Source organism: Sitophilus oryzae, unplaced genomic scaffold, assembly GCF_002938485.1.
Source record: "Sitophilus oryzae breed Bouriz unplaced genomic scaffold, Soryzae_2.0 scaffold_1398_pilon_pilon, whole genome shotgun sequence".
NCBI lineage: Eukaryota > Metazoa > Arthropoda > Insecta > Coleoptera > Curculionidae > Sitophilus > Sitophilus oryzae.
The window spans coordinates 133824-160396 of NW_022146057.1; the positions used below are offsets into that span (position 1 = coordinate 133824).

General features: G+C 34.4%; 1 protein-coding gene across 1 annotated transcript in view; it reads left to right on the top strand.

Annotated features, from left to right (window-relative positions):
• Positions 1–432: 432 nt before the first annotated feature.
• LOC115876117 (craniofacial development protein 2-like) overlaps positions 433–26573 on the top strand; it is a 47798-nt gene continuing 21657 nt past the window's right edge. The window contains exon 1 of the mRNA XM_030891808.1: positions 433–617. Coding sequence (XP_030747668.1) covers positions 433–617 — 185 coding nt within the window. The remainder of the gene's footprint in view (positions 618–26573) is intronic.

The window sequence follows — 26573 nt, forward strand, 5'->3', positions numbered from 1 at the left end:
TCGGGCCATTATTTCTTACGCGAAATTTAAATGCAGAATATTATTTGGAACTACTCGAAAATCATTTTACCTGCTTTACATGATGCCGCTAGGGAAAATTAGGAAGTTTGGTACCATGGCTGCCATTGGCTGCCCGGCACATAGTACCCTGGCTGTTCGGGAATAGTTAGACAATAGTTTTAACGGAAAAAATAAAAATTAAAAATAAATTGGCCAGCAAGGTCTGCTGATATTTCGCCAAATGATTTCTTTCTCTGGGGCCATTTAAAAAACAGGATATACAAGGATAAAAAATACCCAAATCTAGACGAGTTAAAAAAAGCTATTTCTGCCGAATGCTATAGAATTTCAGTTTACCAACTAGCGAATGTAAGAAGAGAATTTTATGATCGCCTGTGTTATTGTCTAGCAGTCGATGGACACATTGTTAGAATGGCAGACGGGAGATGGACCAAAAGACTTATAGAGTGGAGACCAAGAGTCGACAAGCATAGCCAAGGCAGACCTCCCACCCGATGGACCGACGACCTGAAACGAATAACAACTAACTGGATTGCAACAGCTAAAAACCGCGAGAACTGGAGATGTTTGGAGGAGGCCTATGCTCAACTAAGGACGTGACAGGGGGCTGCGTGATGATGATGATGATGAGTCGATGGAGGAATATTTGAACATCTTCTTAAATCCTAAAGTTCTAACAATTTAACAGTACCTAAATTAATAAGTTATTGAATATTGTAATAATACTATAATTAACCTTGTAATTGATTACTTTATTTTACTTTAATTCATATTAATTTGTATTTATAAATACATCTTTAAGATTTCCGATGTAGGAATGAGTTTTCAATAATAATAAAGCACTAAATGTAAATTTCTGAAATGGCAACTTCATTTGACAGTTATCTTTTACCTTGACTGGTGCTCATAAGTAAATACAGGGCCATAAGAAAGAAGAAATATTTGAAAAGAAATCGGAGATAACTCGTAAACGAGCTAATCAAAAATATCTAAAGTTATTCTATTTAATGCGGGTTTTAGTGCTCTTCAATAAACCTAAGTAGAATTAGTCTCTAAAATAATTAGGGAAGCCAATAATTGACCCCATTACAATTTACATAGGATTTACTATGTCCCGTCCGACGATGCAACATCCGGTACCCATAGCAGCGTAAGCTACTGGCTCTTGAAATTGATTTTTGGCGAAGATCTGTCGGAAAGTCAAGAGTAGAACGAATAACCAACAACGGAAAGATGAATGAAAGGAAGACCTAATGTTATCTGGATTGAGGGCATTAACCGAACCACGTCCGAAAAAAAATTACTTCCAGGAGATTGGGAAGATCGAAGGCAGTGTATACTGGAAACTTTTTTACTTATTTTTATCTGCAAAATATGCTGCCGAAGTTTCAGGTATACAATTCTGACCAACCTGTATTATACCTAGTAATAAAAATATAAAATTTTTGAAAACCGGTTTTGACCGGTCGCTACGTCACTCAGAGGAGGCAATATTTGGACAGCTTAAAATTTGCATGGGATTTCCTGTTTTCAACGATAATGCACCACTCAGTATAGCAAGGTGTATCTTGCTATTCCCAAGGCGTGTAAATGCTATAAAAGGGAGATATTATTAAATTTACTATTAAACCAAAAACAGTTGAGTAGATAATGGAACATTGTAATCTGATATATACTTACAGGTACAAGCAGAATTATATAAAGACACTACCGTGATATAGTTTAACATCGTCGTCGTTAGCCCTACACGTCTTGAACACCCGAGATCCCTTATACGTCTTAGTAGTGTGTATCGGTGAAAGTAAAAACTATCGGCTCAAAGCGAGAGCTATTAATTAACAAACGAAACCGCGCCTCTGATCTGCTAGAGGGCGTCCGTCCGATTTAGTCTCTCGCCGAGTCCGGGAGAGAGAGAGAAACGGATCCGGAGCAAGATAGCTCCGGGCCAGACCCCCACAATCCCCCCCGACCGCCCGCCGCTGCTCAGGTAAATTAAGTTTGGCTTTATGCCGGGCCCGCCGCCACAATGCATTATTCCTTGCGGGAAAAGTCGCTTAAAATGTTGCCTTTGACCGGGCGGGAGGCCTTTGATGCCGCGGCCGCATTACCGGAAAATTAACCGGAATTAAGGATTCCGGGATACAATACGGAAGGATTCTTTTTTCGGCGGAAAGGGGAGAATGGACTGGCCAGAGCGCGCGGGGTGCGCGAATTATTAAGCGGGAGCCGGAACAGAGCTGCGTCCGCCCCCGCTCCGGGCTGTTTTGTGTGTTCGAAAGGGTTGGGGGTTCTTTGGTGTAATTATCAATTTAAAACTGACCGTCGGCGAGAGCTAAAGAAGAGGGTTATTTTTGGATTTCTTTTTTCTTAAAGCCGCGTTCACATAAGGTATCGTTATTTGTTTTTTTGTGAATCACCGAAATCACCACTTTATACACTGGAATAGCGCCAACATGATTCTAATTCATATATGAAAGGCAGCAAAGAAGAAATCAGAAACTATAGACTAATAAGCCTACTACCACTAAACAAGATATTCAACACATACAAGATATTCACAAAAATAATAAACAACAGAATACAAAATACGCTAGACGTTGGACAACACGCGAGAACAATCAAGCTTTATAAAAGCATATACTACTCTTAGTATATGCTATCTTAGTATAAACTATCAGTCGAAGCCGAATAAAAGAATACGAACTTCCACTAGCCATACCCAAGTAGCATTTGGACGTTATCTAACGTCGCCGTGTCGGGTATACGTCGCGTTCACTAAACCCGACGTCGGGTACCAATACCAACGTCGCGTCGGTTCGACCGCCTGACGAGCCTTATTTGCACCTAAATAGGGAATACAGATTCGGGTCGCCTCGACGTCGATCTGACCTAATAGGGAATGTAATTCTACTAATTACCAACGCCATATTACGTTGGATTTCAGTTACTTAAAATTAGTCGCTAAGCACTTACGTTACGTTTGGTTTCAAATTCGTTACTAAGAATACATAATGGATTCATAATCACTCCTCGAATATAACTATAAGTGCCTACCTAATTTGATATTATAATAATTCTGAATCATTAATCCAGACATCAGTTTTATCAACGGGAGTCACTTTTTGATATATCTGATTAAAATACTCCGGAAAACAACGAGCGCGCCTTCAAAATTAGGTAGATTTATGAAATAAAAATATCTATAAAAAGTAACTCGCAACATATTTATTTTATTTTCTAGCTGGTTTAATCATAAATCTGTACTCTGGTGCCCCCCAAACTCAACCATATCAATATTATTCTACTAGAAATCGGAATGTGAATATAAATTTTAAAAACAAAAAACGATTTTAAAATGGCTGACAATCGGATACTTGTTAAGAATGGCGGATTTCTGTGTCTGACTTAATATGAACAACCAATCAATCCTCCAACCTCCAACATTAGTCGTCTCACACGACGGAAGCCATCTAACCGGACGACCGGCAATCGTATTATGACGTATATAATTCCAACGTACGCCACGTAAAATTTGCGATCGGCCGGCATACGTAGGAGTTTTTTTTACTCTGTGGCCGTCGTCGGCATATAATTTTTCGTATTCCTGGTAACCGATTCCCGACGTTGTCTATTATTGGTCTATGATAGGTCAATTGTTTGTTGTCAAAAAATGTTTGACTGTTGACGGTTCAACGGTTTCGCAGGCGTAAACTCACTTTGCGTATCAGTGATTTATGGATTTCTGCAATTATATTTTAGTTTTTGTTTTCTCCTTACAAAAATGGACAGCCACTTTTTTAAGATAGTATATATACGAAATTTAAAAGAATTGGAACCAGTACCTCACATGTTGGAGGAGGATGGGGTCTGCTGGTTTCCTAAGCTAAAAAAAGAAATTAAGATGCACCAGTGTAATGCAGCATCTCTTCCGGATTATATTATTACCCATTAAGTTTTTACCACTACTTGAACGAGGAGAATACTTTCTTAATACCACAAACATAAGTATTGTATACCTACCTGTTCTGGCTGATGTGCAGTCTCCTCTACATTCGTGGGTGGAGGCAAGACATCACTACTACTATTATTATTTTGCAAAAGCCTCGAACTTTTTCTGTAAAATGTAGATGAATGTCTAAATGCCTTTTTAGTGTTTTTTACTGGACAGATCTTGGATTTACCGACTCGCATCTTACGACGTCGCTTTTAATAGGAAAGCAACGTCACTGGTCGTATCACAAGCACCCGACCTAAATTTGCAGAAAGTCTGACGTCGCTTCAGGTCAGATTTAGTTCGAAGTTAGATAGATGCTACTTGGGTAGTCCTTATAGACTTTGGGAAGTCTTTCGACTGGATATATCCGAATAATAGAAGCCCTAGCGAATCAAGGTATTGACAGGCTTTATATAGAAACTTCTGCCAATATATACAAAGAAGCCAAAGCAAGAGTAATTATACAGGGTGTTTCAAAACAAATGCAAAAAACTTTAGGGGTTGATTCCTTGTTCAAAATAAAGGGTAGTTTGCTTTATAAACGTTGGGTCAAAAGTCAACCATTAGGGAGATATCGCGGTACAAAGATGGCGGAAAAATAATGTTTTTATTTTTTATCTTGAAAACGAAAAGAGATAGACTAATGAAATTTTATGGAAGCATTACTGTTATGAAAACACACTTTTAGGTAATTTTTTTACTTTTTTAAATGAGTGGAAGGCGTTGAAATAAACTACCCCTATCATTCTTGTTAACGAAATTAATAAAATCTTATCAAACACATGCAAATGCTTTAATTTGGATAGCTTAGTTTGGTTAGAAACTTTTTTACCTCTTGTGTTTTTTTGATAAAACTGACCGATTGGAAATTAAAAAATAAAATGTAAAGCATTACATGTCAGGACAAAAAACATATTTAGATTAAGAATCTAGTAATATTTACGATAATAATAATCATCTAGATAATAACGTATTGCAGTAGAGTAATGTCAAATAAAATAATATTAGGAACATCCTAAACAGCGGCCGACTAGATTTTTCTAAAAATTACAGCAACCCACTAGGTCTTTATCAGAAACTTTTGTCCTGACATGTAATGCTACATTTTATTTTTAATTTCAAATCGGTGAGTTTTATCAAAAAAATACAAGAGATAAAAAAGTTTCTAAACAAACTAAACTATCCAAATTAATTTTTTTGCATGTGTTTGATAAGATTTTTCTTTAAATTTCGTTAACAAGAATGATAGGGGTAGTTTATTTCAACCCCTTCCACTCATTTTAAAAAAGTGAAAAAATTACCATAAAGTGTGTTTTCATAACAGTAATGCTTCCATAAAATTTTATTAGTCTAATAATAATAATCTTTAATAATAATAATCTCTTTTCGTTTTCAAGATAAAAAACAAAAACATTATTTTTCCGCCATCTTTGTACCGCAATATCTCCCTAATGGTTGACTTTTAACCCAACGTTTATGAAGCAAACTACCCTTTATTTTGAACAAGGAATCACCCCTTGAAGTTTTTCGCATTTGTTTTGAAACACCCTGTATATAAAACAACCCCAAAGTCACCAACCCTATCTATTTCGCGGAATAGGGAAATGCTGCCTTAAAAATCAAATCTAGTCTAATATAAAACAAAAAAAGGGAAGAGGTAAACAGTTGGTTAGAAAAATAAAAATTATATCTGTCCAAAATATTTTCCTGTAACATTAAAAAGAGTAAATTTTCGAACGTTTCTCCTGTCTTTTACATTAGTACGCCTTTGGCGTCGTTTGCTCTGCCCTTTCTGCCAAAACAATTGCATTATTAATAACGACCGGTCAACCGGGTACCTATACGGAATATAATAGAAAACAAACTTAATTAGCGGCGGGTTAAGACCGCGCGCCGGCCGAGTTAGCCCACTCACACCGAATTAACAATTAAATATCGCAAAACAGTCGATTTATGAATTATTTCGGCTGTTTTGCAAACGGGCCCCTGCAGTAGACGGAAGTTTCTAGTTGATATAATTCGTTGGGAATGTTCGATTTTTGCTGCTATATACACACAGAGAAAACACTATCGTATCTACAAAGACGATATCATTACGCCAAAGATACACTATTTTTCCATTCCTCGACATAAACAAGTTATTAAGAATGAGCTAGCGAAAATAGATAATGACATACTTCAAAGTGTCCCAAAATATTTGGAGTCGAGATAGATACAGACTTTAATAATCATATTACGTCAAGTGAAAATGGCGCTGTTGCGAAAGGTCTACCCAGAGGTTGCACTGACCACCGAGTAGCAAACGGCTCAAGAAGAAGCCATACTAGACGAATGGACGAAGTAGTAGCGAGCGGATTGTAATGCAACGATCCACAAAATGGGGGTCAGCTGCTAAATACCAGATTAGAATCACTATAAGTACATACTCGTGACTCTTGTGAACACTAATAAATTTAATTTTAATACTTCTTTCATTTTTAAAACATGAAGTATGTAGGAGAGGAGGGTTACTCACTGCGACCTTACAAATCTGTTATGTCCCATTTTCTTGAGTTATAACACATACAGTCTCAGGGATTTGACAAAAGCCACGGTTTCTCCATCTCCAATATCAGTCGTACCAAAGTTTATGGCACGAATGGTTGTCGTTTTGGCGCACTCAGTAATGAGTTGCTCTGATGTTCCCCATTTTCCACACAGAATCTGCATTCGGCGTTGTTTCTTAGTTTCAATCTTCTGAGGTGTTAATTGAGGAGACACCCAAGTAGCATCTATCTGACTTCGAACTAAATCTGACCTGAAACGACGTCAGACTTTGTGCAAATTTAGGTCGGGTGCTGGTGATACGACCGGTGACGTCGTTGGATCCGAGTCGGTAAACCCAACGATCTGTCGACGTACAAAATAACAACGTATCATTTTTATTAATTTCCCAACGTCGCCGTCGTTCCCACGTTGGCTTGCACGACGTACATATACTTGAAGTAGCCCGACGTCTACCCGTTGTCCGAATAGGATACGTCTCACTGATAATCCCTAAAGTAACGTCCAATTATATTTGGTGTATTTGATGTTCATATTTATAACCTAATTTACGTATCTCTATTTACATCCGTAAATACAACCCATTAAGTAGCATTTGCGACCTAATGAACATCATGAACATAACCTAATAAAAAGTTTTTGTAAACAAACTTAATTTTTTTATTATGCCTAAAAAAACACTAAAAAGGCATTTAGACATTCATCTACATTTTACAGAAAGAGGTCGAGGGTTTTGCAAAATAATAATAGTAGTAATGATGTCTTGCCTCCACCCATAAATGCTTTTTATCCGGAAGAGGTGCTGCATTACACTGGTGCTTCTTAATTTCATTTTTTAGCTTAGGAAACCAGCAGACCCCATCCTCCTCCCACATGTGAGGTTAGGCTTAAAAAAATTAGCTGCCCACTGCCCATTTTTTTTTAAGGAGAAAACAAAAACTAAAATATAGTTGCACAAATCCATAAATCACTGATACGCAAAGTGAGGTTACGTGGCGTACGTTGTAATTATATACGTCATAATACACTATTGCCGGTCGTCCGGTTTGATGACTTCGGTCGTGTGAGACGACTAATGTTGGAGATTCGGTCGGAATTGGTATATTGGTAGTTCATATTAAGTCGGACACAGAAATCCGCCATTCTTAACAAGTATCCGACTGTCAGCCATTTTAAAATCGTTTTTTGTTTTTAAAATTTATATTCACATTTCGATTTCTAGTAGAATAATATTGATAAGGTTGAGTTTGGGGGGAACCACAGTACAGTTTTATGATTAAACCAGCTAGAAAATTAAAAAAATATTTTGCGAGTTACTTTTTTATAGATATTTTTATTTCATAAATCTACCTAATTTTGAAGCGCTCATTGTTTCGGAGTATTTTAATCAGATATAATAAAGTGACTTCCCGTTGACAAAACTGATGTCTGGATTAATGATTCAGAATTATTATAATATGAAGAAATTAGATAGGCACTGCCGGTTATTTTGGGGATGATTATGAATCGTTGCTGATGGTTTTCGTTCAGTTTTATATTCTTGGTAGCGAATGTAAACCAAACGTAACGTAAGTGCTTAGCGACAAATTTTAACTAAATCCAACGTAATATGACGTTGGTAATTGGTAGAATTACATTCCCTATTAGGTCAGATACCGACGTCGAGGCGACCCGAATCTGTATTCCCCATTTAGGTGCAAATAAGGGTCGTCAGGCGGTCGAACCGACGTTGGTACCCGACGTCGGGTTTATTGAACGCGACGTATACCCGACGTTAGATAACGTCCAAATGCTACTTGGGCAGTGTCCTGTTAAAAACCCCGTGACAATCCGAGGATTGTTCTTACATAAATCAAGAAAAATTTTTGATTTTTTTCGGTCATAAGTTCTGAGAAAAATAAGTCAGTTATTTTGGACTTACTTAAAAACAATACAGAGAAAATTTGTTTCTTTTGTCGAGACCTACCAGCCCTGAAAATATTTGCACTTATTTAAGACTCACCCTGTATTACTGAGACGCAATCGACCCTTATGGCCAAGCTGACTACTGTACTCTCCAAGGAACAGGATCGTATATTCAAAATACATAAAAAATAAATTGGGATTGTACTGACCGCCAGGAGCCAACTAAATCTGATCCAGACGTTCCGAGATAATATGTAACAAGAAAAAAAACACATTTTTTGATATATTCAAATCAAAATATCCGTAAGGGATAGCCAATAAAATTTATATATACGAATAAGAAGGGTGGCAATGGTTTTGTTTGATAACAATGTTAAAATCTGATACACATTCTTAGGGTCTTAGGGTGAAAACATTGTAGAGCTGTTTAGTTTTTTTAAAACATACTGAATCCTTTAACATTAGATACCATATTGCCAACTTTTTTAAGCGCCAATTTTTCAAATTTTTACTTAAAATGTGGATTTGTGTTCTGAGAGTGTTCTGAATTCTGAATATACAGTTGTTCACCACATACGACACGGGGTATTGTAGCTAAACGATTAGATTTTTACAAATTGTAAGTTTTAGGTTCGTTGAAGGACTATTAGAGCTACAATTTAAAAATATTTTTACAAGATACAGAGTGTCCCAAATAAGTAAAAAATATTATAGTTGTATTTTTTTAAATAGAACACCCTGTATATTATTCTATTTTTGGATTCTACGATTGAAATAAATGTAAATTCGATTAAGGTTTATCACACTTAAACATTACCGTTTTTGAAATATTTTCAATTTTATGAAATTGCAGTAAAAATTTTGAGGCTTCATTTCTCCAACGGTATCAAAGTTTTTAATACTAAATATTTACTGAAGATTATCTATTGATCAGATATTATGTTGTACTAATAAAAATTATACAATCTTATACAGAGTGGCCAAAAATTTATATTAAATAATTACTAGCTTTAAACGGCAATAACTTGTTTAATTTAAATGGAACACCCTATATATTTTACGAGAATCAGAAGCACAATTTAATTGTCTATCAAATTGTATTATACCAATTTTTACCTATCTTTTCAAGTTTTCGTAGAAAATGCATTTTCTTATAATTTAGACCTCATTTATCACTATACCCATGGAATATTGATATTTTAGATTATTTTTAAAGATGTAACAAATTTTCAAAGAGTACAGTTACTAATATTGTCGATATAGTTCGCTTATTTCATTAAAATATAAAAAAAACTGTTTTAATATTTTTTGTTAAAGAGGACCAATTAATATGATCCCAGTATTCAAACTACATTAATTGACTGTTTACATTTATCAATAATAATTGCTCCGAATACTAAAAAACTGAATTTTGTATGTGTATTAGACAGCGTGGTGAAAAGTAACACCTTATACATTTTATTTCATTTTTTTGACGAATGCCTATTTATAACAACAGAGAGGTTCATTTTCATAACTTATTATTATATTGATTTCTGACTCAAATCCACATTTATTTAGAACAATTTATTAACTATAACAATTAAGTATGTAATTAACTAATTTTTCAGCGGAAATAATGGTGGTATATTTAATTGGTATACTCTTTTACAAATATTTAAATAGTTTTCTTTTTGTAAACAAATGGGCTTGCAATATTATTATTTTTAGCACATGTACATTTTGTACATATGTTGCTTTAAAAAAATTTAAAATGTCAATATTCCATAGGTATAGTGATAAATAAGGTCTAAATTATAAGAAAATGCATTTTCTACGAAAACTTGAAGAGATAGGTAAGAAATGGTATAATACAATTTGATAGATAATTAAATTGTGCATCTGATTCATGTAAAATATTCGGGGTGTTCTATTTAAATTTAAAAAGTTATTGCCGTTTAAAGCTAGTAATTATTTAATATAAGTTTATGGACACTCTGTAAAAGGTAGTATACTTTTTATTATTGGAACACAATATCTGATCAATAAATAATCTTCAGTCAATATTTAGTATTAGAACTTTGATACCCTTGAAGAAATGAAGCCTTGAAATTTCATAAAATTGAAAATATTTCAAAAACGGTAAGGTTTGAATATGATAAACCTTAATCAAATTTACCTTTATTTCAATCGCAGAATCTAAAAATAGAATAATATACAGAGTGTTCTATTTAAAAAAAATACAACTATAATATTTTTTACTTATTTGGGACACTCTGTATCTTGTAAAAATATTTTTAAATTGTAGCTCTAATAGTCCTTCAACGAACCCAAAAGTTATAATTTGTAAAAATCTAATCGTTTTGCTGCAATACTCCGTGTCGTACGTGGTGAGCAACCCTGTATTCTTTATAATAGACACATAATATGTATTTATTGTGCAGGGTAAGTCTTAAATAAAAAATAAGTGTAAATAATTTTAGAGCTTGTAGGTATTGACAAAATATATTTTCTCTTTATCATTTGTCCAAAATACGCGAGTTATTTCACATTGAAAATTTAAAAAAAAATATTTTTTTGCCTACATTTTCTAATCCACTGTCTTTTTGCTGTTTTTTCTTCCTCTACCTCTCTCTCTTAATCTACCACCACGAGGATTGGTTCTGGCTCAATAATATACATCCAAACTTCACCCTCTGCACTCGACCTTTTAACAGAGGTCGTCAGGGCCGTATCTAGACCAAAATTTCGGGGGGGGGGGGGGTACAAAAGCTGCTAGGAAAAAAGCATAATAAAAAAATCGCTTTGGGCTACACTCAAATCTTAATTGAAAATAAAATTTTAAAAAAGTAACAGGTAAAAATTATTAATCTTAAAGGATAAACTGGTCTTTTCCCTGGAAAAACGATTGACTACCTCTTCGATATCGATATTTATTTCTCTATGTACGCTTAATAGAGCAAGTCCTGTCAATCGCTCCTGAACTGTAGAGTTACGTAGGAAGTCCTTCAATCGTCTTATGCCGCAACCGCACATGCGGCATTTAGCGAACTCCTAGCGCTCATCAACTACCTAACGCTCGTGATCGGACTTCGCCTTTCCATCCACACATGCGGGCTCTGATAGCAACAACATAGAGATGAGCGCTCGTTCTCGTCGCCGATCGAGTCGCCGAACTCCGACTTCCTCATCCACACACATAGGAAATCGGCGAAGCCCCGATCGGAGATCGCCGAATACCGCATGCGCGGTTGCGGCATTAGGGTTGAAAAAGGTGTTCTGGTGTAGCTGTTGACTCTGGTAGAGTTGCTAGGATCATTAATAAAATGTATATATTTGGAAATATACACTGGTTACAGTCCGATTATCGTTTCGATGGCGTTTTTAGGTCGGTCGACTGCAGGTAGCTGCTTCCATTTTTGCCGCCACAAGTCTAGTTCTGCCGCTAAAGTGTCATAGCCCAAGAATTCTTTGTCTAATAGCAGAACAATAACAAACGTTAATCACGTTAATGACCAGCAAAACACACAACATTCAAAATCTTGTCCTTGTCTTTTGCTGTTTTAAACACTTGAATGTTGAAAATCGAAAATCGAAAATAACATTTGCTTTCAAAGTGGAAAAGTGAGGTTAGGGTGTATAATGTATATTCATCAATGACTAAAAAATACAAGGACAAATAGCACCCGAGACCAAACTGTGACCATTCTTCCAAACAGTGCCGTGGCACATATTTTACTTAACATTGCCGCTTGAAGGGATATTTATATTTTTAATATTATATGTTTTCACTACGCCTATGGTGTATCGGGTGGTATCATACTAATTAATTACGAAAAAAACGTATTAAAATGTTAACAAAAGGTACATAACTAGTATCGACGTATAGTACATATCAAGTACATATAATATCAGAAAAATAATTATCGAATTCAATAAAAAAACGCTAAAAAGGTGTAGGGGACTGTTTATTTCCCTATAAAACGTAACTTCTGGCTCTTTCTTATCATTGCGCCTTTTACACTTGAAAGCTGAACAAATTACCATTGTAATAAAGTTTATACAAAGTTCACTACACACAACCAACTATTAAAAATCGCCAAAATTGTCGCTGATGACCAGCTGATGATTCATTCGTTATGTCTAAAAAGTTGGCGTCTAAGGTCACAAATTCTGCTGCAGCCCGTATATGGGCGTTACATGTCCTTGTATTCTTTAGTCATTGATATTCATCCATCTTCTTCTTCTTCTTTTTTGTTTCGTTCTTACTTACTTAATGATCATTACTTTTTAAAAATTTTCGGCCATAATTTCGGGGGGGGTTTGAACCCCCAAAACACCCCCCCAGATACGGCCCTGGAGGTCGTTATATTTGATATTGACTTGTTTTTGACCTCTTAGATCAATCCTGATTTTGCCGAAAACACGTTCAATCTAGCTCTCGTCCCTACATCTTGACGAGGTGCATATGACGTGATCCATCAATTTCAGTGTTTTTTTTTCTTATTACTGTTCAGTGTTTTTTTTTCTTATTTGTTTAGGGAATACAAAACTATTTTGGCCTTTTTGGTTCTTATATAAGTATTTAAAAATCTATAGTATACAGGGTCCGGCAATAGTGCGTCGTGCATCTGTAGCCCCTAGAATAAAAAACTTAACAATTTTGTTTAAGTGCAAATCTAAAGTATGTACCAGGATGTATTTCAGGAAAATATTTTAACTTTTATAGGGTGGCTCAAAAAAGTGTGAGTGGACCTGGATGATTTTTTTTAAATGGAACACCCTGTATATTATTGCATTTTTGGCTTCCTTTCAGATCACTTTATATAACCCTAAGATATGAATAAATACATTTCGATAGTTTCAGAAATATTAAATATTAAATCAAACATATATATTTTTCAGCCCTTCTTATAAAAAAATATTAGAAATACAAGAACTGTTCTGAAATCAAAACTATACTAAGTATTTACTTTAGATGGTCTGTACTTACATTGCTATAAATATGAAAATCTTAAATTATACAGGATGTTCAAAATTCTACGCCAAACTTTCTAAAATATAAAATAAATTTTCTTCGTTTTTTTAAATGGAACACCCTGTATATTATTTTTTCAATAGATGGAGAATTAAAAAATGAACATTCTTTGTATTTAGAGTATTTCAAAATTTTTAACGGTTTCGCAGATATTTGCGGTTTTATATTTCATATGGCATTTTCCACAGTAAATTGTTATCAAAGCCACCCAATGATTTTTCTCTCGTATTTTACCATTGAAAGCGCCATATGAAATAATACTGCGTGTATCTGCGAAACCATTAAAAGTTTTGAAATACTCTAAATACAAAAAATGTTCATCTTTAAACTCTCCATTTAATAAAAAAATAATATACAGGGTGTTCCATTTAAAAAAACAAAGAAAAATTATTTTATATTTTAGAAAGTTTGGCGTTGAATATTGAACATCCTGTATGATTTACGATTACCATATTTATAGCAAAGTAAGAACAGACCCTCTATAGTAAATACCTCATATAGTTTTGATTTCAGAACAGTTCTTGTATTTTTAATAATTTTTTTAAGAAGGGCTGAAAAATATATATTTTTGATTTATTTTTTAATATCTCTGAAACTATCGAAATATATTTATTCATATCTTAGGGTTATGTAAAGTGATCTGAACGGAAGCCAAAAATGCAATAATATACAGGGTGTTTCATTTAAAAAAAATCATCCAGGTACACTCACAGTTTTTTGAGCCACCCTATAGAAGTTAAAATATTTTCCTGAAATACATCCTGGTACATACTTTAGGTTTGCACTTAAACAAAATTCTCAAGTTTTTTATTCTAGGAGCTGCAGATGCCCGACGCACTATTGCCGGACCCTGTATATCGACATATATGTTTCTTTTTGTAAATGATTTTATCAAATAAGTAATTGATATTATTAGATGATGACAAACCATATTGAACATTGGTCCTTTTTAAAAGTAAGTTACTCCTTTATTTTAAATGGAACACCCTTATATTATTTCGGTGTTCAATGGAGAATGCATATGTCTTCAAAATATTATTAAGGTTGTCTACCTCTCAAACAAAGATTTTCGTAGATATTTTCATTTTTATGATTTTGCGTCAGTAGGTAATTATTACTTGAAAAAAACAAGAAGCGGCGGGGGTGGCTGTGTTAATGTAACAAAAATTAAAGGATTTTTTAAAATACCGTAATAAAAAGATACACGTTTAAAACATATTTTAATTATCACAAAAAATCAAATGCTCAAAATGCTTCCTTTCTTGTTTACTGCATAAAATGATTTTCTTTTCAAAAGATATCAATCATATTAAAAGGCGTACGTAGAGTTCTACTTCGCAAAACAGCCACATCATTTCTCCCATGTTGTCGACAATAGTTGGTCGAGTTTTGTAAAGATTTTCTTTAACATATCCCTATAAAAAAAAACCAGCTTAGAGAAAATCAGGAGCTTTTAAGTATTCTATTAAATACATACGTTGGTGAATACAGTGTGAATTCACCAACTTCTTCTTCTTCGTGTGCCTTCTCCTCATCGGAGGTTGGCGAACATCAATTGGAATTCCTCCCTGTCTTGAGCCAAACGGATAATTGCACTGGCATCTCCTATATTAAACCACTGGCGCAAATTCCGCAACCAGGAAAACCGTTTACGCCCGATGCCTCGTCGTCCTTCAATCTTTCCCTCAACGATCAGCTGTAGGAAACTATATTTGTTATTTCTAAAAATATGGCCAATATATGCTGCTTTCCGTCGTTTTATTGTAGTCAATAGTTCTTGGTCCTTACACATTCTTTCTAATACTTCGAGATTTGTTATTCGTTCGGTCCAGGATATTTTCAACATTCGTCGGTATAACCACATCTCAAATGAATCCAAGCGTGACATGGTCCGTGCCTTCAACGTCCATCCCTCAACTCCGTATAACAATGTAGAGAGTACATAGCATTATCGAGTAGTCAGATTCAGGTCTCGGTTGCAGAGTAGAGTTTTCATTTTGAAAAAAGTGTTTCTAGCTATTTCAATTCTATGTTTGATTTCTTCATCAGGATCCCATTTATCATTCAGCCAGCAACCCAAGTACTTAAATCTTCTTACCCTTTCTATATTTTGATCTTCCACTTGTATCCTGATATTTTCAATATTTAGTTTGCTGATAATCATAAATTTTGTTTTGTTTATATTTATTTTAAGACCTTGACTCTGACTAATACTGCTAACGCTGTCCACCAGGCACTGCAAATCTTTCTCATTGCCAGCTGGGAGCACCGTATCGTCAGCATATAGGATGTTATTAATAGGTTTACCATTCACCTTTATTACCACTTCTAAATCTTCCAACGCTTCCTGGAATATCGATTCAGAATATAAATTAAACAGAAGTGGCGATAATATACATCTTTGTCTGACGCCTTTAAGAATTTCTATATCCGTTGTTGACATATTTCCGATTTTTATATAAGCTGACTGATTCTATATCCAATATAAGTTTCTAATGATTCTGATGTCTTTGCCATCTAATCTAATCTGCTTCAGTAAATGTATCAGCTTGTCATTTTTAACGTTATCAAATGCCTTTTCATAATCTATGAAACATGCGAAGGCACTTGTCTGCTGATCGAGGCATTTTTGGACTAAAACCTGTATTGAGAACAAAGCATCTCTGGTTCCCAGCCCACTTCTAAAGCCGAATTGAGTTTCACTTATATTTTCGTCAATCCTTCTCCATAGTCTAGAGTGCAAGACACGCAGAAACACTTTTAATGTATACATAAGGCTTATCAGACTATACTCGTTGCGTGTTTTGGAGTTTGACTTTTTAGGGAGAGTTACAAATGTGGATTGCAGCCATTGTTTAGGTATTGTTAGGGTACACTCTCCGGTGTTGTAGATGCGATTAAACAATTTAAGTTGAAGATTCATATTTTCTTCGCCCAATAGTTTGAGGATTTCAACATTTAAATCATCAGGACCGACAGCTTTTCCATTTTTAGTTTCTGTCAAGGCTTTAACTAATTCCTCCTTTAGGATGTCTGGTCCGTCTAAGCAATTGTCCCATTGATCTGTTGACTCTCGATAATCATTAAAACATTCCGTTATGTAAGCTCTCCATATATCCAGTTCTTCCTGTTTATCTATCACCAGTTTGTTTTTATCATCAATAAGTTTGTCCGGTATTGTACGTTTATAATGTAACAGTCAAATTTCCTCGCCATGACCTCTGTGTGCTAACTCATAAAATATCGCAAATAGCTATTATTTTTGCATCATGTTTACTATAATTTTATTGTTAAATATTATTTTATTTAAATTTTACAATTATGCAACCCGATATACACCGCGCTATAGATACACAATATTGTCACTGGACCAAGCACACCAGCAGTAGTAGGCTTTTTGTCCATCTGTCTATATCTTTGATCATCACCTCCGTCACTTGTCACTGTCAGATCAAATCAGTTGTTTTTGGATTTATTTATCCTTTGTTTTGGTTATTGAAATTTTATAATTATCACATAAAATTTCGTAGTTAAATTGGTTATTTTTGATGTGGATCACAGTGTGCAATTTGTTCTTTTAATTGTGGAATTTCCGAGTTTAGTTCGTTCATTGACCGGATATGGAATATGGCTGAGGAGAAAACATCATTTTTTTATTTATGCCTTTTTGTGAGTTGGACTAGTCAAGATATATAGTTCTCTATCTATATCCTGGAGGGAGATTTCCGGTTGAAATCTGATTTTGTGAAGGAAATCGAATCCTTGCATCACTTCTTGTGTACCCACCGTCCGAATGTCGTCGTGAAGAACTGGCTGCCGTTTCGTGAAGCATTCCCTGTTGGTGAATAGCAGGTCTTCGTAAAGAAGGATTGAGGCTTCCGAAACACATTTGGTCAGAGACGTGGTTGGATTTTGTTGAGTTTACATGGACCACCGACCAATTTCCGTAAGGGATTAAATAGCCAAATTTTTCCGACCGATATCCCGATTCCACGTGCCCAAGAAGTCCCCGAACAGTTCCAAGGTATGCTATAATTCTTCTGCCTATTCTAAGTCAATGCTCAACTGATTGTTGTTCATATTGTTGACTGGTTTTCGACTTTTCCACGCCCACGTGGTGTAGAAAGATTAGTTGAGTGTTATCTTTCTTAAATCTTATTTGGTTGTTCGTAATTGTAGAGTAAGAAGACCGATCCAGACCGTAGCACAGAACAGTCCAGAATTCCATCCGTTCCTGTTGTCCGTGTAGAGGTACTCGTTGGACATCATAAACCCTCGTTGAGGTAAAGTTCAGATTTGATTAGCCGTTCTTTATTACCTTTATTAACTCCTACACGTTGTGCTAGTCCTTGTTCTATAATTGAGGCACTTTTCTAAGACAACCAATGTTTGTTAGGGTTTTTTATGTTCACCTTTTGAAGTCCTACACCTGGCCGGCATCCGTACGTCTGCTGACATCCGTGGGCTCCAGTGACAGTACACCGAGCTGCTGCGCACCGCCGTAGCCACCCTATAACTATACACCGTAGCTCAGCCGGAGGAAGTTTTCAAGTACAATCGAATATAGTAAGACTGTACAATTTTAGTTTAGATTAGTATAATATAGATTTCATTTGTGTAAACCACCCTGTTTGTATCTAGTATTAAGTTAGATAAGGGGGTTTGACGTCATAGGTTTAGTTATTGCATTTAATTTAAAATTCCATTTTCTTTTTCAACCTTTCGATTTAAATAATTTCTTAACATATTACATTTTACATTTCATTCGTTTTTTTATATATATTTAACTCTTTAATATTTTAATAAATTGCTTAAATATTTTTAGTAGTATTATTTACAGTCTAGTCTCATAGTTAAGTTAGAGTCACTTAAGTTTAACGAATTATAGTAATATTTGAAGTTCATGATAGTTGCACTCAACAGTTCGATGTTAGTGTTGAAGTCTACTTAATAGATACATCTTTATTGCCGAGTTCATAGAGTATAATCTCGTGGCGCCCTTTTATTAATATCTTTGAACCCCGACCACCCGGCTGTTAAAATTAAAAAGCTAGTGGCCTCTATGTAACTCATTACCGATTAAGTAAGCTTTGTGTTTTATTGAACGAACATTTGTGATGCTTAATAGTAAAACATTTAATAAAGGAACTTATTAGAGAAGCACGGAATATAGATATAAATACCCACCTATTGGTATGATACATATAAAAATTAGTCGAACGACGTATACATTAATTCGACGGAAACGCATAATTCGTCCAATTTTAATAAAGAGCGCTGCGTAAATTGGCAGCACAGGCCACAAAACGGCAATAAATAGCTTAATGATGGAACGTGCGAACCGAAGTGAGTGACTCACCCAATTTTCTGAAATTGAAATAACTCACAATTATTGTGAACGTTTAGGGCCAATTTGACCAGTCTAGCAGCTCCGTCGAGCGATCATAGAGACGCTTATTTGAATAGCTAATAAGGCAGTTTCGTGGTGTTTATTGACCAATTTTCATTAGCGCCTTTTTCACGTATTAGTAACAACTTTAATAACAATTCACGACCCATAGCAAAGAAAAAAATTAAGTGAATTGCTGGTTGGGGGGAGGGGGGGGGGCGTTAATTCCGATCAAAATTAACTTATTTTAAATAATTACTAGTTTTAAACGGCAATAACTTGTTTAATTTAAATGGAAAACCCTGTATATTTTATGATTTTATGAAACACCCTGTATAAATATATAAAAAATCTTAAAATATGTAAAACAACAAAATAAAATATACGTGTTTAAGAGTTTTTTCGGAAACTTGACCGTTTTTTAAATAAAAAATATTGTAATATTTGAGGGGTGGTTACACCCTCTTGGAACTGGAATTTCGAAAAATCCCTTCTTATCGAACTTTTACACCCTAGAGTCAACCTGTATGCCAAAATTGAGCTTCTTACGTTGAGTGGTTTGAGCAGGATCGTGATTAATCAGTATGTTAGTCACTTAAGGATTTTATATATTAGTATAGATTTCATAGACTTGGTTATCAAACCTTATCATGGGCGTCGGACAGGGGGGCAAGAGGGGGCATTTGCCCCCCCCCCCCCTGGATCACTGAAACAATAAAAATAAAAGCTATCTTCTTACATCCGTCTGTAAAAAAAATAATCATTATTATGAAATTGTTAGGTGTTACCTGTAAAATAAAAATGTGGTAATTATTGGGAAAACTGGAAATCGTCCGATTTTCACCAAAATTGGTATACATACTATTTTGAGGTCGTAGATTACGAATCTATTTTTTTTGGCGGTCTCTTACCGTTTTTCAGAAAAACGGAAAATTATTTCAACATTGAATTTTTCTTTATTTCGGCCCTATAAAGTAATAATTTCACTATATTTTCATTATATTATAGTTTATCTAAAAGCCACACTTGATTGGGGATAGAAAAGTGTCCAACATTTTACTGAAAAACACTTTTCTTAACAAAATAGCAAAGAAAATTGAGACCAGATGGAAGTTTGACATTTGATATATCCTTCTTTCTTTCTCCTATGCAATAAGAGAGAGAGAAATATATTCTAGACCTAATCTAGAAATTTGAAAATTTACAACGTTGCCATATCTTCTATTTTTTCGGGTGATTAGGGATTTCAAATAAATTACCTATTATGAGATCGACAATAATTAAATATACACCTATATCCACAAAATTACGCGGAAGAATTTTGATTGCATTGGTTTTAACTTCTTTGCGGAGGGGTTAATCTTTTTTAGTTAATCTAATAATATAACAACAAAAGATTAACACCCTCTGCATGGAAGTTGTAACCAATGCAATCAAAACTCTTTCGTTCAACTTCGTGGGTATAAATAGTCAGATCTCGTTGGTAAAATAGCAGTTATGGGAAGGAGCCGTTCTTCTGGCGACCGCCTTTCGTAATTCCAGAATGAGCGAAAAAAACACGCTAAATTTAGGTTTAGCATTGGCAACGTTGCTTTAATTGCCAGAAACACATAAACTTACTTCGGGTTTCTCTTATTACCGATTCTGAACCGTCCTAGAACTGTGATGCGTATGCGCAGAAGGAAATATGAAGACATTATTTCATTTGCGCATGCGCTGCAGAGTTCTTGGACGATTCAGAATCGGTAATAACAAGAACCCGAAAAAAGCTATAATCTAACATTTTCAAATTGTTTACAAATTTATTTTAGCAAATTTTCCTATATTATGCATAGAATTGGTTAAAAAAGTAACAGAAAATAGCAAAAACATTATTGATTATTGAATACCTAACAAAATATGTGCTAGAAAACCTTAAAAATATGAGAAATTAAGAAAAATTCGATATTGAAATTATTTTCCGTTTTTCTGAAAAACGGTAATAGACCGCCAAGAAAAAAGTTCAGATTCGTAATCTACAACTTCAAAATAGGGTGTATACCAATTTTGGTGAAAATCGGACGATTTCCCGTTTTCCCAATAATTACCAAAAATGTCAATTTTTTATTCATTTTTACCTTGCCCCCCCCCTAAATTTCATTCTTCCGGCGCCCATGAACCTTATTCCCGTAGATTATTTAAATACCTACAAATTTTCTAAAAAAATAAAAATTAACACATTTTTTGAACACAACAAAATAATATTAACTAAACAAAACTAGAAAACGTTATTTTTACTGCATCACAAGCAAATAAACATTAATACGTAACCAAGAGTCATAATTCAGGATTTCTCTGGGGGGTATATTCGGCTATTAACCACCTCAAAAATCTCACCTAATCTACTTATTTTACATTATCATAATGTATTATCGAACAAATATAATATGACAATAAAGCTATAGCAGATAATAAAATACCGTAACCCAACCCCGTATTAAGTAGTTTCCTTCCGAACCCGCCCTAAGCAGGAAAGGCCGGCTTCCGCAAAGCGGCGATACATCTTCGGCTTCGGCCGTTTTTTCTCCTCCACGCTCTCCAACACAAACCGAAACATATATAGCGGTTAAAGAGGCAGCCGGAGCGGGAGCAGCCGGCAGGACTTATGAGCCGTTTCGCAGGATTATCGATTGTGGGCTTTGTTTCTTAAGGACGGCAGGACAGATCGGGGGGTGCCGGTGGGTGGGGGAGCGCCTGGGGCAGCGCCTCTTCGCAGGAGGTTGACGCTCTGATATATGGCACTGCAGTGGCGGTGGTGAGGCTGGATGTTCCTGCCCAAGAAGACAAGAGAGACGCGCGGAGGAAGGAAAGACGTTGTTTGCGGTCGCATCCAGGTTTCCTGCAATATAAGGAGGATTAATTAATACCATTGTTGGGGTTGTTTATAGGAGTGTGACGCTGTCTCTTCGCGTATCCATGCGACGCGGTCGAAATTTATTCTTCCGAATCTAATAATTGCAAGAGAATTAGTGGTAGTTTGCGCAACTTTTGGTTAGAAGCGTTATTATTTTATTTGATAAATATATCTATTCATTGTCACAGGTACAGTTAGAGTGGGAATTCTAGTTCCTTAGTTCTAGTTCCTCCAGAGGAATAGTTTCTTGAACTAGGTCTTTAGTTCACAATAGTTCCCGACTAATATTAACATTTCCGTTGCTTGCTAATGGGTTTCGTTGTCAGTCAGAACTATTCATGGTGTGATCTGTATAATTTTTATAATGTACGAAATATAACGTTTTATTGCATATAAAGTTATATTGCAGATAAAAAAAAATAAAAAAAAAGACTCAAATCAGAGTCTAAAAAATGATATCACAAATCAATTGGAGCAAATAATACGACTATTTCACCTTTTTGTTTATATTCTTATTCTATCTATAGTCAGGCATGCATTATCTAAACAGGTGCATTAGGTAAATGTCTCTTACCTTCAAATAAAGCAAATAAATGCTCTAATTTCCATTTTTTCAGAAACTCCTTTAAATAATCCATATATCCTAAAATTTGTCCATAAAAAATGACAAATACATGCTAATAACGATCACTAATTTGTTATATGATATGCGTTTAAAAAGCAAATTATGCAAAATTTCAAGTGGAAAATTCCAAGCAACAAAACCTGTGCGTAATATGATGTGCGACCTATCAAGTGCGACGTGAGACCGATCGGACTGCCTGATTGTATATACCATCCTTCGTCATCGTCTTCGCGTGTCGTTATTATTTTTCATCAAAAGAGTATTTAGCTATTGGAAACATGGCCATGTTTCTTGAATGAAGTACTTCCTAGCGTATTTTTGTTATTATCTTAAAACAAAGTAACTTGCACTTGGTTGAATGAAAATAGATTCAAAAGAAATTTCCGAATTTTTTAAGAGAACAAGTTTTCTTGAGTTAAGAGAGTTTTTCTTTAGGGAACATATTTTCTTTTACGCTAAAATAAATTCTCTTGCCACTAATTTTTTTTTCAAGAACGACGACGACTTTAGTTCAAGTCTATCTTTTTTATCAGTGTAGTATAAAAGATCAGTAGTTTTAGGATTTAGATTAGTTTAAGAGACTTTGATATTTTTTATTAATTTGGGACACTCTGTATCTTGTAAAACTATTTTTAAATTGTAACTCTAATAGTCCTTCAACGGACTCAAAACTTACAATTTGTAAAAATCTAATAGTTTAGCTATAATACTCCATGTCGTATGTGGTGAATAACCCTGTAGACGTAGGTATCTGTTGGAAAAAAACTAAAGGGTTGTATGCAAGAGATGAATCCGCCACAGAGGTATAGATATTTTTTTTATTTTCAGACTGTTTTCACGAAATTAGCTTGCTACAAATAGACATTTAAAATATCATATAGTTTTTATGTGATGAAACAAAATCGTATGTTTATATACATTCGTTTTTATGTTTCTAGATTTTTAGATCCAATAACGATGATAATTCCAATGAGAAACGGCCTGAAAACCGAAGACGGCCGAATTATTGCCGTCCGGGATTCCGGATCCGTTAACGATGCCGTAAATTTCATACGTAACGACAATACAGAAGCCGTTTAATAGATGCGACGACAAAAAAGAGTGGCTTTTACGAGAAAAAAAATTAATAACCGCGCCGCTGGCTCGCTACGCGCCTATCGAAAATTAAGATCTTTATTAACGTGTCTCGATGGGAGAAGAAATTTTTCTCCTCTCGCTTCGAATTCGAAGAATCGACTGAATTCCGATTCGGTCGAATATCTAGGCGCGTTTATGGCTTGCACACCTGCAACAACGTCCAGTTTTCGATATTCTATCAAAATAACATAAGTCTGTAGATAAAAAAGTAATAAACTTCACTAAAAATTAAGGTTTATAGGTATTTTATTGAATTTAACAAAAACTAAAGTAATGTCCAGGGTGTCCCATTTTAGTTGAAATCATACGGTATCTCCGTTATTCGTGAAGATAGAAGGGTGCGCATTTGCACAAAGCTGTGCCACTTTTTTGCCAAACGGAAGATGCCGTAAACAAAATTTTCATAGCTCTCTTCGTTTCTGAGCTACAGGGTCTTTTTGAAAATTTTGCAATTTGGGACACCCCTGTATCTCTGTTATTGTTAAAGGTATTGAGACGGTCAAAAATTGTTTATTGTAGAACTTTTTACGTAGAATACAGTAGCGTAGTCTGTTATTCTACGAAAAGAATATTTTTAAAGATATGAACTTAAATAGAACACTCTGTATATTTATAAATTATATGATCTGGCTTGCCATAAGTTTCTCAAAAATATATAACACTCTATATTTATTTTCATTATTTAATGCAATATTTAGAAAAATATTATATTTATTAATATATGTAATGTATGTATAGGCCATGATTGATAATAAAAGAAACTAAAGAATTATTAAAAGTAATACTGCTATCTGTCTCTTGTTTTATTTTGGGAGCTACTAATTAATTCTTTGTATTTAGAGAAACGTAAATCTCTACCGCTATTTGTAAATCTTGGAAGCTATGGTATCGGAACTTTTAAATATTCCTTTAGCTAATTTACGTGAAATATACTTTCAGAAAGATCGGGCTCCCCCTCACAACTTAATTTACAACGAAAATATTAGAATTTTGTTAAATTATTATTTGTCAAATCAATGAATTGGAACCAATGTACCCATATTCTGATTTTGGGAATTTTTGAAATATGAAATATATCGTGGCAACTAATACGATGTCGAACACCTGGAATATGCTTTTATTAAAGCATTTTCCAGGTGTTCGAAAAAAATTCTAAAAGAACGAATATGGAATGGATATAGAATAGTGAGAATATATGGTAAGGTATAGTGGGAATCAGTGGTGGATCCACGGTGAGGGGGGGGGGGCAGGTAGTGAGCCCCCAAAGCCTATATAGCCTATATTTCTGGGATTTTATCATATAGCCTATATTCCTGAGATTTTATCAAATAATAAAGATCTACTGACACTAAATCATAAAAATGAAAATATGTACGAAATTCTTTGTTTGAGGGGTAGGTGTTATTAGGCACTTTAATAGTATTTTGAAGTGACATGAATTCCCCATTGAATATCGAAATAATATACAAGGTGTTTTTTTTAACACCCGGTATATTATTTCATTTAAAATAAAAGAGTAATTTGCTTTTAAAAATAACCAATGTTCAATATTAATTTTGTCTCACCCTGTATAACTTTCTGGGCCAAGTTTCAATTTGATTTCAAGTTTAATAGTTATTTTAACTACATATTGGGCTATACCGGGTAAATTCCAATTTAGGTAGCTTTTACTGAAATTTAAATATTGTTTTAAACTTCTAGAAAAAATGTTAAATATAAATCTTTATTTTTGTCCTAGAATCCGAAAATCGATTAATATCTAGAGTATTCTATTACAAAAAAAAACACAACTTTGATGTGTTACTTTTTTTTGGGAACATCCTGTAGAACTCCTTATATTTTTAAAAAATGCTCTAAATTAACCTACATATGCTCACAAAATTCCATGTCAATACAAACTGTCTTTCTCCTTTTAGCCTCCGCGTCGTATGAGAGGCGCCACCCTGTATATAATGAACATAATTCAATGTAATATAATAGCGAAATTTTAGCTAATAATAACGAAGTCTGACATCCCCAAAATAACTAAAAATCGCGGTGACTCCATTAGTTTACCTTCCCTTGCATAATTGATTATATTAAAACTCGATTAAGGGCTTCGGTGAAGATAAGTAGATTAAATATTGATTCTGTTGTATTTAAAGAGGAATAATGGTAAAATGGGGAAAGGTAGGCGGTAAAGCAAAGTTAACGTAGATATTTTGTTAAACAAAATTGATGATTAAAATAATCGAATAAATAATAGAATTATACAGGGTGGCGAGCTTCATTCGCCTCGGTTGATTATACGAAAACGGAAAGATGTAGAAACAATAGTTATTTTTTATATAAGACGATAAATGGTATTTTATCGTCGACCGAAAAGATTAATATAATAATATAATATAATATATACGATAATTCGTGTCGATTGTTGATTGAATTAGAGCCAGACATGGGCGCCGGAAGAATGAAATTTAGGGGGGGGCAAGGTAAAAATGAATAAAAAATTTACATTTTTGGTAATTATTGGGAAAACTGGAAATCGTCCGATTTTCACCAAAATTGGTATACACCCTATTTTGAAGTCGTAGATTACGAATCTTTTTTCTTGGCGGTCTCTTACCGTTTTTCAGAAAAACGGAAAATAATTTCAATATCGAATTTTTCTTAATTTCTCATATTTTTAAGGTTTTCTAGCAGATATTTAGTTAGGTATTCAATAATCAATAATGTTTTTGCTATTTTCTGTTACTTTTTTAACCAATTCTGTACATACTAGAGGAAAATTTGCTAAAATAAATTTGTAAACAATCTGAAAATGTTAGATTATAGCTTTGTTCGGGTTCTTGTTATTACCGATTCTGAACCGTCCAAGAACTCTGCAGCGCATGCGCAAATAAAATAATGTCTTCATATTTCCTTCTGCGCATACGCATCACAGTTCTAGGACGGTTCAGAATCGGTAATAAGAGAAACCCGAAGTAAGTTTATGTGTTTCTGGCATTTAAAGCAACGTTGCCAATGCTAAACCTAAATTTAGCGTGTTTTTTTCGCTCATTCTGGAAT